The sequence below is a fragment of the Epinephelus fuscoguttatus genome, linkage group LG5, assembly GCF_011397635.1.
Source record: "Epinephelus fuscoguttatus linkage group LG5, E.fuscoguttatus.final_Chr_v1".
Classification (NCBI taxonomy): domain Eukaryota; kingdom Metazoa; phylum Chordata; class Actinopteri; order Perciformes; family Serranidae; genus Epinephelus; species Epinephelus fuscoguttatus.
Window position 1 is genome coordinate 23,789,003 of NC_064756.1, and position 16,847 is coordinate 23,805,849.

Below are 16,847 nucleotides of genomic sequence, written 5' to 3' on the forward strand. Positions count from 1 at the left end.
GACAGAGAGAGGAAATGTAGTGGATGTGAGGCAGAGAGGCTGAAATCAAAAGAAAGGCTATATCTTTACTTCAATCCAGGGGTCATACAGACAAGGGCAAGTCACATTCAAAAGGCCTTTTTGAAGCACTAATTTTATTTTTAGTGATTAAATTGTTGTCTCTAAACCATCTGTTGCAAGAGAATTGAAGAAATTCATACCAGGGCCAACAATTAACTCGTAATTCATTAGCTGGTCAAGGACAAAACAACAGGGAGATGTACAGAGCACAGAGCTGTGTGCATCAGTTACTCGACTATTTGTTTCAGCTCTAACTCGCATGTTCTAAAAAGCACTATGTGTTTGTGAGTCCTCCTTGTTGATATAATGTGTGCACAGAATTTTATTTCGATTATTTTTACAACTACAAATAATTTCTACACATTTATAAACTTGCATTTTTCCAATAGAATTTGAAAAAAGAATGATTTATGTGCAAACACCTGCTAATTATCATTTGAAAAGCCCTTAACCTCAAACTCTGAGACCTTAAATATCTAATTTGAGACAACTACACAACACTACTTGGATTTGTACTCAGAGTCACTGTAGACTGACTAATCAATCTCACTGTTAGCAAGCAGAAAAATAACTTTATTTGAGCCTGAATTCTTTATAAACCTGCACCATTAGTTGATCAATGCAATCTCATTTGTTAAAGCAGTTAAATTTAGGCTCCTTTGACGTGAGAAAAATAAAAGCACAGCAGGGAGTTTGGTTATGACAGAGCTAAAATGTGCCCCAGATTGCCAGAAGTAAAAGAGTCATTTGTTTTGTCCATTGACTGTTCAGAAAATATATGTATTTATAAATCAACTACTAATCCCATTAGGCCCTGCAGCCCACCTGCAGTAAAAACACATACACAAGGAACTCTACAGCACATTACTTTGTTATTCTCCTGTTGAAGAAATGTAAGTAAAATGTATTTATATAGTGCTTCTCACAGACAATGATCACAAGGTGCTTTACAAGGACAATACTCCAATAATATAGCAACAATGTGTCAACAAAAACAGAGAAGAAAAAGACTTAGGACAAGCAAACATGGGTGTAAACAGTGTGGGTTTGAAGTTATTACAATACTCAGCTCTCTGTGTGAGAATGGGAGAGCCTTGAGTTTGTTTAACTGATCTCAATGATTCACACAGTGTGCTTTAAATGTGAATGAATGTAAACATAATTGTGTTCACGATAAACTCTACAGGGAACTTTTAACTCCTGTGATCTCGATTGTTTGGTGCAAGGTGGTGGTGAAACTCTGTCAGAGCTGTCTTAAGTCCTTTTTGCATCTTAATGTTAAAATAACATCAAATATGTTGAATATTTTCGTGAGTTTGTAGTCTTGGTTCATGCAAATACTAAAATTCAATGACATGAACATTGTAAACAACCAATGGGTGCACTCTCTTCAGCATCAAACAAGAAGCAGCAAACTGGGTAGACAGTAAACATGGAGGAGACTCCAGGGAGGTGTAAGAACGTGAACAAATCTTGGTTCTATCGTACTGTGGTAAAGGAGGAGAAATTGGTGGAGTTGTGGAGTGAACAAGAGTCAGTGTTAAATGTGGCATGTATCTGATCCACCAACCGGCACTTATTTTAGTGAGAAATCTTGATTCTTTAAATGGTTCACCTCGCATTCCCATGGTCTCTTCCCACTAAGGTCACAGAATCCAAAATGTAAAGTTTGTGCACAAATATAGTTTATCCTTATGGATTATATTGATGCTGACTTGACAATAATACTGTCAAGATATAACGGCTTTTATCTTGTATTTCTAGAGCTAAGTGTTTTCGCAGACACATAAGGAATTGCTAATATGTCATATTTCTCAATGGGAGTTTAGCATCATATTTTCCACCAGGAGTAGGATGGAAAATAATCTTAAATAAATCTAGTTGTAGTCCCTGCAGGATCCCTTGTCTTTGCAAAATCATAGTGTGTGATTAACAAGGCACATTGTCTTTAGATGTGAGAGAGGGGAAGACTTTTTTCAAAGTCCTGTAGTGTATATTAGGCATAGATGTTGTCTCAAAGCCTTCTTTATGCTGCGAGGCACAGATTGTAAAACTTGTATTCATTTATTTATTATTTTGTCGGCCTGAAAGTTGCGAAATTTAAACATAATGACTTACAAAATTAATTGTGAAACAGCTAATAGAATATCTGTCATTATGTACATTTTATTTGTATGATGTTGACTCCATTCATGTTGGTGAAATTCACAAAAAATCAGTCAGTCAGTAAATAAAAAATACCAGGGATATGATCTCACTGTCTTCAGTGGAACCCAAAGACAGACCATTGTTTCACAAAGTCTGCAGTGTACAGTTAATAATGCATTACGGCTAATTATCACATTCCCTGCAGACATAGTGTTTTTACATTCTACATATTAAAGGAATACATCATCCGAATAACCATTTGTATAGCAATTACTCACCATGTGTTACACTGTTTTTGTGAAGAAAACTTTTCTTGCATGCCTCCACAATGAACATTCTTAATGTATTAAAGTAAATAGGAAGCTGCATTAACAACAACAAAACTTTATCAAAACATCTAAAAACAAACTCTCACACAACTCCAGCAGCGTAATCGAAGTCCCATTTTTCCAGCCACATACTCAGATTATTTTTTGGGCAATTTTGCCTTTAATGCAGCTTCAGACAGACAGGAAGGGTGGGAGAGAGAGAGGATGACATGCAGCAAAGGGCCACAGGTCAGATTCGAACACAGGCCGTTGCAAAGGACTCAGCCTACATGAGGTAAACACTCTACCAGGTGAGCTAGAGGTCGCACGTGCATATGAGCTCCGCTAAGCAGAGTTCAAACACACGATGATGAGACTATTTGTACTGACATGTTTTAAATTGTAACGTTTTAACTGATAAGGCATGTGTTTGAGAAGTACTGAGTATATGACTGGATAAATTAGACTTGGATTATACTGCATGAGTTGTGTGAGAGTTTGTAAACAGATGTTTTGATAAAGTTTTGCTGTTGTTAAACGTGGTCCCCATTTACTTCAATTCATGAAAAATGTTTGCCTTTTTTGGATTCTCTGTTCACCATGGAGGCTTTTAAGAAACACAAAGTTTTCTTCAGAAATTCAACATAACACGGGGGGAGTAACTGATATACAGATGATAATTTTGTGGGTGAAGTGTTCCTTTAAATCTGTGTTCTGTAAGTCCAGTAAAATACTATTATATTAAAACAAATTAGGTCTGCTTCAACATGCAGTAAAACTACAAAATCCATCTTTGTCACACGTTATGTAAGTGTAACTGAATGCACAGTGTATCCTTACCTGTGGGTTCACGGTTCTTGGCATCACGCAGGTAGCGTAGGGCACATTCGTAGTCACCCAGGTGATAGAAGGCGATGCCGGCTCGGTACATGGCCTTGAAGTGGTCTCTCTGGTGACTCAGGACCTTCAGACAGTACTCCTTCACCCTCTCATAGTTTACCAGCTCTGATTGCAACAGACATGCTGCAAGAGAAGAAGAGAGGGAACAAGTTAGTCGTGTGTAACTAGAAAATGCTTAAGAATTAATGATTCATTTAAAACAGTTGCCTTGAGTGTCATTTAGTGAAGTTAAAACGACAAGTACGTTCGCATGAGTGTGAAACAAAGAAGGGGATATTTTGCTGACAGCTTGCTCTGTGCCTTTTAATAGAGCCACAGTGAAATTTAGCCTCTACAGTTCTTCCTCAGGATGGCACTGAGCTGACTAAAAATAGCTAAATACTAAATGTCTCACTGCGTAGAGAAGACACAAAAGTCATGCAAGCAGTTTGAGCCCTGGGGCCGGAGAGTAATGTCTTTACAAGCCGCTGCTGAGCTCGACATGCAAAAATACAATAATGGGAGAAAAATGTTGGGCTGAATACTGTGAGGATGCATAAGTCTTATTCCACTGACTTAGCAGATGTGTTGTACGCAGCGAGGGCAGCAGAGGAGACGAGGGAAAAGAAGGGCAGGATGCAGAGATCAAGTGAGCGACAGATACCGCAGAAGTCCTTTGGGATGAGATGTGAGCGGTGAAGTACAGATCTGAGACCAGGAGATCTAAACCTGAACCAACCAGCACTTCACAAGCTGAAAACACCTTAAACACCTTAAAGTGAGATGTAGAGTGCTCAGGGATAAGACTTGTATTTCATTGTAGTCATCAATCCGATACAGTTGCAGCAGCACTTCGCTGTAGCAATTCTCTACAGCTCTGAGATCAGCTCAGATCGGAATAACTTCATTAGTAAAGACACACACACACACACACACACACACACACACACACACACACACACCGCTTTTAGTCCACCAAAGCTTTTAAATGCCTGCTGATGGCTCAGATATCACGTTCCCTCTGGTGGTCACAGGCACTTGAGCTTTTGTTTCCACCCTACTTGTTCTTTGTTTTCCCCCTCTCCATTTATCTGATGATACATCAAAAAACAAATCTCCTTCATCCCTCCTTGTGCCTCCACCGTCACATCACTCTCCTGTACTCCCATCCCACCCGTTCCCTCCCTGATCTGACCCCTTTTTTAACCCTCCCTCCCCACCTCCATCCTCCCTCTTTCCTCTGAGTCTGCCCTTGACACACAGACAGCCTGTGTATAACATGAGTCAGGCACTATTAGCTGGGAGGCAGGGTGAGTCAGGAGTGAGAGGAGGGGAGGCAGGGATGAGGGGCATGGCTGCAGTAGGAGGAGGAGGAGGAGGAGGAGGAGGAGGAGGAGGAGGTTTATAATGTGAGAGACTAAGGTAGAGAAGAAGAGGTGAGACCTGTGTAACGCTACAGCGTGAGGAAAAGGAGAGAGTGTGTTAAAAGCTGTTAGCGGTCCCCTACCTGCCGCCTCCCCCTGAGCCTCCAAGATGTATATCGAACAGGGTCAACAAGTGCAAAACACTAAATAATTCATCATGGATTCATCAGGGGACAGACAAATTCAATAACAGTCAATGTGTTTTGGTATTTAGAGGTTGAAGTTGCATACGTCTGGTTGGGGCAGGCGGTACATTGTGTGCTGTATGTTCGCCTGTGTGTGTTGAGTCACTGCCTCGAGTCTCACAGCTGTAGACATGAACTTTGCTCCATCGCATGCAATTAAAATGGAGGGGACGGGCTCTGGAGGTGCAATTAAAGGGTAACTTTGGTATTTTTAAACCTGGACACTATTTGCCTGTGTTTTGTGTCAAAGTGACTAATGGGAGCAACATTTTTTTGAAACTGGCCCAGTACTGAGCGAGACTGCAGTGCAAGCTGCAATGATAACACTCCAGTTATGTGTGCACTGTCAATTTATGTCAACTAAAAGTGCTTGTTTTGTTACTGACAGGCTCAGATTATTATTATATGTGTCTGTCAACATTATGGAAAGGATCCCTACAGAGACAGACCTCTGTGTTAAAGAGTAAGATCATTTTTGATTAACCAAAAACAGTCTCAAAATAGCTATCAGCAAACCAGACCCCATTTAATTAAACAGTAGATTTAGACGTGTAGAGCCAGAATATTATCACATCTATCTGGGTGAATTAAAGGTTAATTTCAACCAAACCAGAGGTGGTGACTGCTGGAACTGTGAAAAACAAACCAAGACCTTTTTTTGGTAAAAAAATAAAAATAAAAATAATAATAATAATAATAATAATAATAATAATAAAATTAATGCCTATTTAAATGGTCTCTGGTGGCTTTGATGAGCAATTTTGGGGCTATTTCTTGATTGGTAACTTTAAGAAATTAACTTAGTATGATAATTTGCTGAAACTGTCACTATATAGCCTGTCCTCCTGATAGCCCTCCTCCTACTGCCTCTAATGGCTTTTGCTAGACTCTAACAACCAATCAGAGTGGAGGAGACTCTACCGCAGCTGTCACTTAATTTCTTTGTGAACTGCGGTCAAACTGTCAAACTAGGCAGCGCTGATCAAATATGAGTCACGGTTCTGTTTCTGCATTGCATATATCTCACTTCAGATGTTTTCAGAAACATATTTCAGTGTACTCTTTACCTGTAAAATGAGAAAGTTTGTGACCCACCCGCCATGTTGGATACAGCCGACTGAAGTACCAAGCACCACCCAGCAGACAGACCAACTTTCTCATTTTACAGCTAAACAGTACACTTAAATATGTTCATGAAAACACCTCAGGCAAGAATTAGGCAGTACAGTTTGACCACAGTTCACAAGCATGACTGACATAACTGACACTTGCATTAGAGTCTCCTTTGCTCTGATTGGTTGTTTTCATGTGGTAAAGCCGTTAGAAATGCTACAAAGCAATACAGGCGGGGAAGTATTCTGTTTATACAGTATATCCGTTGTTTCAAAAAGTCATATTTTATTTTCAATTTTGGTTTCCTGGGTGGGCTAAGCATGCATACAGGTTGACAGGTTGAAAGAGATTGGCAAGAAGGAAAGAGGGGAAATAAATAAATAAATGAAAGGAGACATGCTGAAATTAATGAGAGAGAAACTGGAGAGCTGGAAAAGTCAACAGCAAACAAAATCAGGACCATTAAACGGACTATGTGGTGTGTTTGCTGTTGGGATTAGTGAAAAAACTTGCAGCTTATTGCTTAAATTTACACTTGTGCCTTGTCTACTGTGACATGTCTAAATGTCTTCAGTGTAAAATGTGTGAGTGGCATTACATTCTGTTCAAATCCACCAACATTTATAAGGCCTTGATGAGTCGTATTTGCTGCATTGATGCACTAAAACAACACATCTTCTAAATACTTAGCTTGTTTTTGCAGACTCGCTAATAAATATTGCTGTATTTGGTTTCCTTTCTTGTATGAAAGTTGTCATATAGAGTATTTCAAATGTATTAATACCATCATTATTAGCTGGATGTACACACACACACACACACACACACACACACACACACACACACACCCTCATAGAAAGCAGAACAAAGCAAGCGCGACGATCCTCTTATTTTCAGCAAAGCTCGTGACTCAGAGCAGAGCAGCAAGGTCGAAGCTGCTTCCCGTCTTCAGTGATCATAAGTCAGCTCAGTACAGTGGGAATCACCTCAGATGCCCTCTACCTCTCCTGCACACCTCTTTACAGACTCCACTCCTCTATTTGTTTTTACAACCGTCCGGCTATGACATGACTACTCTCATCCCTCCACACACCCATCCATCATCGCCCTGCAGCAGTGGACGGCTTTCAGAGGATTCAGTTACAGCCCATAATGGCCTAATGGCTGACGCAGTTAGAGAGTTCACTGGCACTCACACACAAACATAAGACACACACACACACACACACACACACACACACACACACACACACACCTACAGTGCATCCAGCAGATACACAATGACATGGGCAGAGGCACAAACACAAACAATAACACAGGTGACTGCAAATGATCAAGTGAACAAGGGCTTGATATAAGTTGACAACTCAAATACTCACAGGTTCACAAACAGATGAGTTTGAGTGGACCGTCTGACGCAAACGATGGTTAAAAAGACACGTGATTGTACACAAATGCACACACACAAAGGCAACGTGCACAAGTGATGACTGGCCGGCCGCACCCTGCTGGCCCATTAGGCAGATGGATGGCATGCCAGAGGAAATGTAGAGTGTGGTGAGATGCATTAAGGGTGTGATAATGACAGGATCAGAGCAGGCTGGGCAGGGACACAGACAGACAAGAGGCCCCATAAAAATACAGTAGAACAACATCACTGGAGCCAAGGTGTCCCGCTCACTGAGAGACACGCCAGTCTGAGGGTTTCTGTTTGTCATAGGGTCTATATTTGTTCTATAAATGACTGTTCTGTCTGTACATTACTCTGCACTCATCTGCTTTTTGCACTTCTGGTTAAATGCTAAACTGCTCATTGTCTCAGTACCTTTACTCTGTGCAATGACAATAAAGCTCTAATCTAATCGAAGAAAAATAGACAGCCCCCTCTCGGGATTACAAGATAAATAAGAGAGGATGTGAAATAATTAACAAGCTAAAAAGTTGGCCATATTTTTCAAACTTTCCTCCAATCTTTCCTTGTTGTTTCTAATAAATTGCAGGCTATATTACACTCCTTGGTTAAATTGGTCACAAGCAGCAGACCAGCCCAGTAAACCAAGAAGTTACGTCCACATTGGCCTTCTCTGAACCTCATGATTTACTTCCAATTCCAATGTTGCCAATCCAGGCAATGGTGTGTCCTTTATGAAGTGAGGTGGATGTGGGGGTAAAGATGTGAAGGATGGACATGTAGCACATTCACCTCCCCTCTAGGGATGTTCCTAATGTGTATTTTCCCCGGTGTTTAACTGGAAGTACAAATTTAGAATAATTTACTGGACTTTAAGTAATAAAGCACTCAAAATTTACCACAAGTGATGAGTAGTTTGAAGTGGATGCACTGGGGGATGGGGAGCCGGTGGAGGTTATGAAGGACGGGAAGTAATGTAGTCAGTGTGTGAGATGACGAGATCTGGATATACTGTAGTTTCTTGAGTGTTTTGGCTGACAAACCATAGAGGAGACGGTTGCAGTATTCCAGTCTAGAAGTGATGAATGCATAGATGAGAGTCTCTGCAGCTGAAAAGGAGAGGGATGGACGGAGGCGGGCGATGTTTCAGAGATGGTAGAAGGCTTTTTTTGTGATGTGTTTGATGTGTGTCAAAGGAGAGGGTTTGATCAACGACGACACCAAGGTTACGGACACGGGAGGAGGAGAGCACAGTGCGAGCATCAGTGGAGAGGGAGAAGTTATGGGTGGATTTGATCACTACAATCTTTTCCTCACATTAAACCTCACCATAGTTACCGTTTGCAGAAGCTGTAGAAAGTGAGAATTAAATAATCATTGACATATCGATGTATTCCAGTTTTTTTAAGGTCATCCAGTATTGACTGTTCTTGTCTGGTGATGCAGGCCAACTGTTAAACATGCAGCTGGTGACAAGGGATTACAAGAGGACACTGATTTCTTTTAAGGGTTAACAAGTAGAGCAGAATTGATCTGTTTCGATAAGCGGTGGATTAGTTGATTCATCAAAAGTTGATCAACAGAAAATTATTCCACAGCTATTTCGATTAATCTGTTCAGTAATTTTTCAACATTCTCTGGTTCAAGCTTCTCAAATGTGAGGATTTGCCGTTTTTCTTTGTCACATATGATGATAAACTGAACATCTTTGAGTTTGCAACTGATGGTCAGATTGAACAAGCATTTTGAAAATGACTATTGCATGAGTAATCATTAGTTTCAGACTTAGTCACGAGCTAAACAGGTTGGGAACCACTGTGATTGCAGACACGGTCCATCAAGTCCATGTGTCCATCAAGATGCTGAAACCGTGCCACCTCCAGGGCTGCTTAGCTGAACGCTCCCTGGAAGGCAATTCCTCTTCTGACATTAACACAATATCAGATATGGCCTGCTGATTTTATTTTGATTGAAAACGGAGCGCTCAAACGGCTTTTTAAGAGCACACATGAGATGAGAGAGGAGGAATAATGAGGTGTGACTGCACAAAGGAAATAAGTGGTGTGGACAAGATAGATTTGTCTTAATGAGGGGCTGGATGTGAGGACAGGGACAGAAGAATGAGCTGAGCTGGCTGCAACACTGGCTTTGTGTGCCACCATTCAGTGTCAGCGTCATGAGCGTAAGTATCTCTCTCTCTTTCGGAGGAACCTCTGTCTCACTGCCAGAGAAAAAATAGATAAAACACAGGAAACTGGAAATTAACGGAACAGAAAAATTCATTTGAATTTCTAAACCCAGAAAAAAAAGCCAACAGGTGCAAAGCAGCTGTCAACTGTGAGTGTGTGAATGCACTTTTCCGTTGCTTGAATGTCGAATACGAGGTGCGGTGAGTGGGAGTGGTTAACACATGCTCAGGAACCCCACTGGTTTGCCTGAAGCATCATGTCTGAAAAAACAGAGCCTGCATAGAGACTCGCTTTCATTTAGCTGACAGAGCGCCAAAGCCTGGGAGGAATAAAAGAGAGAGGGAGAGAGACAGGAAGCTGAAATAAGACAAGAGAGACAGGGGGCGAGGGAGGACAGAGATAGAGACAGAGGCAGCACTGACAACACAAAAATCCAGACACAGCCGGAGGAAAATAATGACAAGATTTCTGTATGAAAGGTAGAGGACAAGAGGAGGGAGATAAATGAAAGGGAGGAAGCAGAGAGAAAGAGCAGTGGAAGTGTAAAGGCTCCCACTCTCCTATGATACATGTTTTTAACTTCTCTTTCTCTACGTCACCTCATCTTCCCTCTGGACTCAGGCTCCCCCGCCCCCTCTCTTCCCTCCTCTCCATCACACCAGGCGTAACACCACGATACGGCTAATTTAAAGCCACTCATGGCCTTGCTGATTAGTCTGCTGCCCATCAACTTGTAATTAGTTCTGCCGGGAAGATAATGGCAGATGGAGAGACCCATCACTCTCACACAGACACACAGACACACACACACCCTCATTTCCTTACCCTCGTCCTTCACTCCTTTATTTCTTCCCGGCAGTGTCACCCTGCACCGCCCTGCCCTGCCCTCCTCCTCACCTTTCACCGTATCTCCTTTACAAATGTCAGAACCCTACAACAGATTTATTTACAGAGACAAATGAAACCGTGCACAGTCATTATCACGAGACCGCCCTCACACACACAATCTCTGAGCAAGATCCGACGCACATATGCTGACACTATGGAAGGATTATTGAATGGGCCTACACATGCACAGGTGCCCAAAGTGTAAGCAGGGCCCACCCGGCCCTCACCTGTAAGATGTCACTTAAATTAACACATTGTGACCAGGGAGAGATTCAAAATGACAACAAATAGATGCAAAGGGACTAAAAAGAGACACAAAATAACTACAGGAGGGGCAAAACAACCTCAAAGAGACACAAATTTACTGCGAAGAGACACAGAGCTATTCCAAAGAGATACAAAATGACCAAAAATACACTTTATGACCTCAAAGAGAAACTAAAATGACCTCAGAGACACAGGACTACTACAAAAAGGCACAAAATGACAATAAATTTCCTCAAAGAGACACAAAACGACAGAATAAAAACACAACATGACCTCAAAGAGACACAAAAATGGCCTCAAAGAGACAACAAATAACTGCAAAAGGGGCAAAACAACCACAGAGAGACACATAATGACTTCAAAGAGACGAAGAACTACTACAAAGAGACAAAAAAATGACTGAATAAAGACACTAAATGATCTCAAAGAGACACAAAATGACCAAAAAAGACACTAAATGACCTCAAAGAGACACAAAATGACCAAAAAAGACACAAAATGGGCTCAAAGAGACGCAAAACAACCAAATAAAGACACAACATGACCTCAAAGAGACGCAAAATAATGACAACTGAATTGTATTGCATTGTATTGTGTTGTGTTGTGTTGTATTGTATTTCCTTGAAGACATATGGAACTGCTACAAAGAGACACAAAATGACCAAAAAAAGACAGTAAATGTCCTTAAAGAGACACAATGACCATAAAGGGACAGTAAAAGACCACAAAGCGCCACAAAACAATCAAATAAAGACAATACCTCAAAGAGACACAGAACTTCTACAAAAAGACATAAAATGACTAAAAAGACACAAATGACCTCAAAGAGACAAAGAACTGGTACAAAGCGATATAAAATGACTACAGAGAGACACAGAACCACAAAAACATGCATTAAGACAAAAAAGAGATACAAAGATACAAAGAGTCTGATAGTCCGCCTGTGGCTGACGTCACAGCTCTCGGACAGTGTAGCCGGTCTCCTCAGGCCCACTAAGAATAGCTCCACCCAAGCCTTTTGCGAATGCCTTTCTCTGTTATTGAGGAGGACAGAGCTACAGTTCTCCGCTCGCTCCATCACAAGGGCTCGTTTGCACCGACATGACACAGCATTTACTCCAACTTCACCAGCCACCACCTGCATTATCATCTTTCCTTTCTCTTTGTTGTGTTGTGTTTAAATTTCTGAGAGGATGCTGCTTTTCATCAAGAGGAGGCTGTCACTCCCACAACGTAGCAGATGAATGTCTTTACCTTTTATATCACTCAAAAGGTGACACATATAAAACAGACTCTTCTCCCTAGAGGACGTATACATAATGAATGCTGTGATTTATCATTACACAGAGATGATAGAGGCTCAACTTGTCATCAAACACCATTTCACTTAAAACAAATGGTGCAGATGATGTCTTTGATTGTGTGTCACTGTAGCGGAAGACTAATGCAGCTCCATATGGTGTCAAAAAACCCTCATAATTACTGTCTCTCATGGCTCTTGTTTGACTGCGTGTGTCTCAAAGGCCTCCACAGGCTCCTCTGGAGTAATGCTGAGACTGGCCTTACAAATGAGGCACTGACTGTTTTCTATGAATGTGACTATTCTGAGGAGTACAGGCTGAAATTGTATGAGGAGAGCATAGTTAAGGTTGAGACGTGTACATACTGTGTATGTATTTTAGTGATGACAGGAACCCCCCATCATACCTCCAGAAGCGTAGTCTACTGATACACCCTGAAAACTGTATGTTGCGTGTCAGAAATAGGTCAACATTTTGGGAATAACTCCTACTCACTTTCTTGCCAAGAGTTAGATAAGAAGATCAACACCAACCTTATGTGTGGATATTTCATAAAAAGATTACAGACAGTTAGCTTAGCTTGTACTGCATTCATGTCATTATATTCAGACTGTAATTATGGGCAATGGAGCCAGAAAAAACATGTCAGCCCCCTAGCTGTGAGAGACAATGTTACTGTTGTCAGAAATCCCAGATATCTGCGACTTGGTGACAAGAACTGCTGAAGAACCAGTGGAAAAATGGCCGGTGCCATGACATTGTTCCGATGGCCCAAAATTCTAAAGCCCTATTGGTCTGAAAAATGGCCAACTGGACCAAAAGTCCATTGCTCCGAAGTCCAGTTTCTCCAAAAATGAACAGTCCTTGTAGTTTCAGCATTGTTGAGCCAAACCTTTGTGGCTTTTCTCGGCAATTGTTTTTTTTTTTTTAGTTTTTAGTTTTTTGGGCTTTTGTCTTTGATGGATAGGACAGTATGTTGGGTTTGAAGGGGGCAGGGGAGGGGGCGTGACATGCAGTGGGGGGCCCCAGGCTGGAATTTAGCCCGCGGCCGCTGCAGCAGGGACACAGCTTTTGTATCCACTGAGCCACGAGGCGCCCCAGTGATGTATGAGCCACCAAACTCGGGGGTTTTACCAACCTGTTCCTGCTTTTCCAGCAGCTTTTGTGCCACCAAACCAAGAGCCAGTGTGTACATATGACTGACACAACATGAGGACATAATTATTTTTAAATAAGCCGCAATTCTGGACGAAAATACGCATATGCTGTGCAAAGACTTGGCAGTTATAAAATGTGGTTTTACAGGGGGTATGTGTTAGGCAGTGAGCTTTAGAGATGCTGGTAGGCATATTTTATACCTTTGGACGAAGCCTTGTGTTCTGTCTTTATGCCAAGCTAACTGGCTTCGACTTATAGCTTCATATTTACCTTACAAATATAAGAGTCATATTGATCTTCTCGTCCAACTTTTGTCGAGAAGGCAAGAGTTTTTCCCATTCTTTCTAGATATTACTTTAAAAACTCTAATTGCCTGCCATTTATCCTTACATTTGTGATGCTAACCTCACAGCATTTGTCTCACCCCCTCCAAAAACTCCCCTGGCACGATGATCCCCTCATAACACTGACACCGTATGTTACGCTTGTAAACTGCTGGTACATCAAACATATTAGCATGGATTACCCACAGTGCAACACTGATCCTGGGAGGGGAGTGAAACAGGAGTCAGATTATTCTGTTAGATCTGACAGAAAAAGAGGCAGAGAGAGATCAACTAACCCCATCCCCCTGTTTATTGTTTGTTAGAGGAGGAGCACACATTGTTCCAGACAGACTGTAGACTTTTACCTTCAATCACACAGTATGCTGAGTGTTACCAGTGACACAGCAAGGAGATGACAACTTTACTTTATACCACATATTATCCTCAAACCCTAACCCATGCTTCATCATCTTCTACCCATCAAACACCCTCCTACATTGTTCTGCTCCTCCTAAAATAGGCGCTGACTCAGGATTAATGCTCATCTACTTAAATATTTATACAAGTGAGGAAGCTATCTGCTCCATGACTTCACCAAAGATGAAATCATTTAATGCTCTCCTTTGCCCATTGCAGTCTCTTCCTGTCTGTGCTGTAAGATCACAGTACTCAGGGTGGGTCTTTGTGGGGTTTCATGAAGCCTCTACAGGAAATGAAGAGCGGTTCATATAGTCATGATTTTATTTAACTCATTACAACTGGTATATTTATTTAATATCCTAAAGTGATCCGGGACTTTCTATATTGCTTTTGCTCTCATGAGTGAAACCAGGCATTCAAATCATAGATAAGTACAGTTTAATAAAGAATCAAAGAGACTTTTATTGAGGTTTCATCTGTAGTTGAACTCCCTGAGAGGGACATAATTTTGTTGTGGCCCTTAGCTAGGCAATTATCTGATCGGTGATGTCATCTGTGGACACTGGGCAGACTTTTGCCTGTAGCTCAGCAGATCTGTGGCTACTGTGTCCTGCTGCTGTCAAACAGCTTCTACCCACTCCAAACATGCACTCTCAAGTCAAACATTATAAAGTAAAATGAAGGCTGTGCTTGCTAATATTGATCTACTTCCTGTATGTTTGGATAATATATATACAGTAGCTGTGAGAAACATGCTCTCTGCATTATTCTGGCTGCAAGATAGATGAGGGAGTCTTTGGAAGGGTCAACAGAGAGAACTGCCAAATGGTTTGGCTCAGAATCTCATGAAGTCAGCCTTAATCTGTGAGGTAGTGAAGCTTTTCCTCTAAGTACCAGGAGTAAATTAATGGTCAAAGCATGAGCTTTCATAATTTCCTTAAAAGATAGAGCCACGTGTTGGCAGCCTGTTTTCATTTAATATGGATCAGTGCTCCCCCCCAGATTTGCATATCCAGCAGAGCGTCATTAAGATTCATTTGGAGTCGCCTTTGTGTCCACCTGATGTAAGTCCAATATTTACTCTTCTTTAGCTCTGCTTTTGGTCTCTACCCACTCCTGACAGAAATATCTTTAGCTGCTAAAAGCTCCACTATGTTAGTGGCTAGTCGTCTGTCTCCTGTTTGAGGATGGAAAGGTAGCATACAGTGGGGATTTTTAAAGCTTTCTGTGCTGATAACAGTTGCCTGCTGCAGCCGAAAACTGTGCTGATTGGAGTGGTGGGAGGTAAAACTGGGTTAGCTGTTTTATTTTGGTGTCTTTGGGCAAAAACCTCTTAATAAATTTGAAACATATTGTAACTCAAGTGATCTGAGATAACACTGGACTTCTGCACCTTCTCTTTGCTCGGTTTTCAGACTTTATAAAATCATATGATTGGAGACTTTGGCCAATCGCAGGTCATTTCAGACATCAACCGCCTACACTGCAAAGCAACCCAAAAAAGGAAAAACAGACCTATCGGAAAGAGAGTCTGAAAATAAATGCAACATTTGTCAATATCGGCAAAGCATTTCAGAGATGAGACAAAATGTTGCTCATAGTTTAGCTTTCTGCTAACCAGAGCCAAAGACTCTTAGCTGTGGCTTCAAGTTTACGTTTATGTAGCAAACATTAGCTAGAGCCTTGAATCACAGTGTGCCATCCACCTTACTCCATGCCACTATAGACCACTTCACCAGGAGGAGAGCTAGCAGCAGCTCTGGAACTGGACTACCAATCAGCAGCTGCAACAACCCAAATCCAGCCAGTGCAATCCCAGCCTCCGGGGGACCAAACAGCCCAGAATGTTGGAGGTGCGCTGTCCAAATGCAAGCTGCTACAGCTGCTCATGGAAGTTATAGAGCTGCTACATGCTCTCTTCCTGGCAAGCAGTCCACAGTGGCGGGGAGCATGGCAGCAGGACCGTGGGATGGCTAGCTAGCTCATTCTGTTTTATCTGTGGTCTGATGAACAGAGAGAGAGAGAGAGAGAGAGCGGGGCAAAGACCGGATGAGTGAATGTGCCGCGTGCAAATCTACAGTGAAATACGATTAAATAAATCAATGTATGAGAAACACTGAGTTACTGTATAACATGCAGGCATATGCCGGTGGTGACCTGACAGGAAGGGCTTAGGACAGAAATAGACAGAAGCCTCTTTTACACTGCCTCTTCAAGGCGGGAATTTCACGCTGTTAAGCCACCTTGCCGTTCTAGAGTCGTAAAATGGGGGGGACAGAATTGTCTCGCCTCTAACCCAGCAGCAGAGGTAGCAACAGCACCAAAACGATAAACGGGACAGCAGGCAGGATGGGATTATGGATGGCACAGGTATAACGTTTTGATGATGAGTTATGCTTACAACCCAGTGTGGGAGATATAAAAAGATAGTAGCTGTTAGCAGTTAGCAACTAACTCAAAGAAGAAGAACAGCTGCTGAGAGCTCCTTACCCTCTGAGCAGAGGACGCGATCAGCCACCATATAACGGAGAATGCAAAGGCAGCATGAAGACACAACTTCACAGTGGCCCTATAGTGCCATCTCTGTGTAAAAAGGACTAGAGTTAGACGGGGAGCGCTGCAGATTCATATTGTGGCATTTTTTGTGTTTGCTTTTTTTAATTAAACAATAAGTGAGTTTTCATTCACTTGTTTTTATTCATTACAAATCTTCCAAAATAAAAGTATACCACAAAAAAAAATTGGCTGAGGTAATAAAGTTGCTATATCA

At 41.7% G+C, this 16,847-nt stretch overlaps 1 protein-coding gene across 1 annotated transcript in view; it reads right to left on the bottom strand.

Moving 5' to 3' along the window:
* The window catches only part of ttc9b (tetratricopeptide repeat domain 9B), a 37,254-nt gene that overhangs the window by 4,619 nt on the left and 15,788 nt on the right, over positions 1-16,847 (bottom strand). Inside the window, exon 2 of the mRNA XM_049577501.1 lies at positions 3,357-3,539. Coding sequence (XP_049433458.1) covers positions 3,357-3,539 — 183 coding nt within the window. The remainder of the gene's footprint in view (positions 1-3,356; positions 3,540-16,847) is intronic.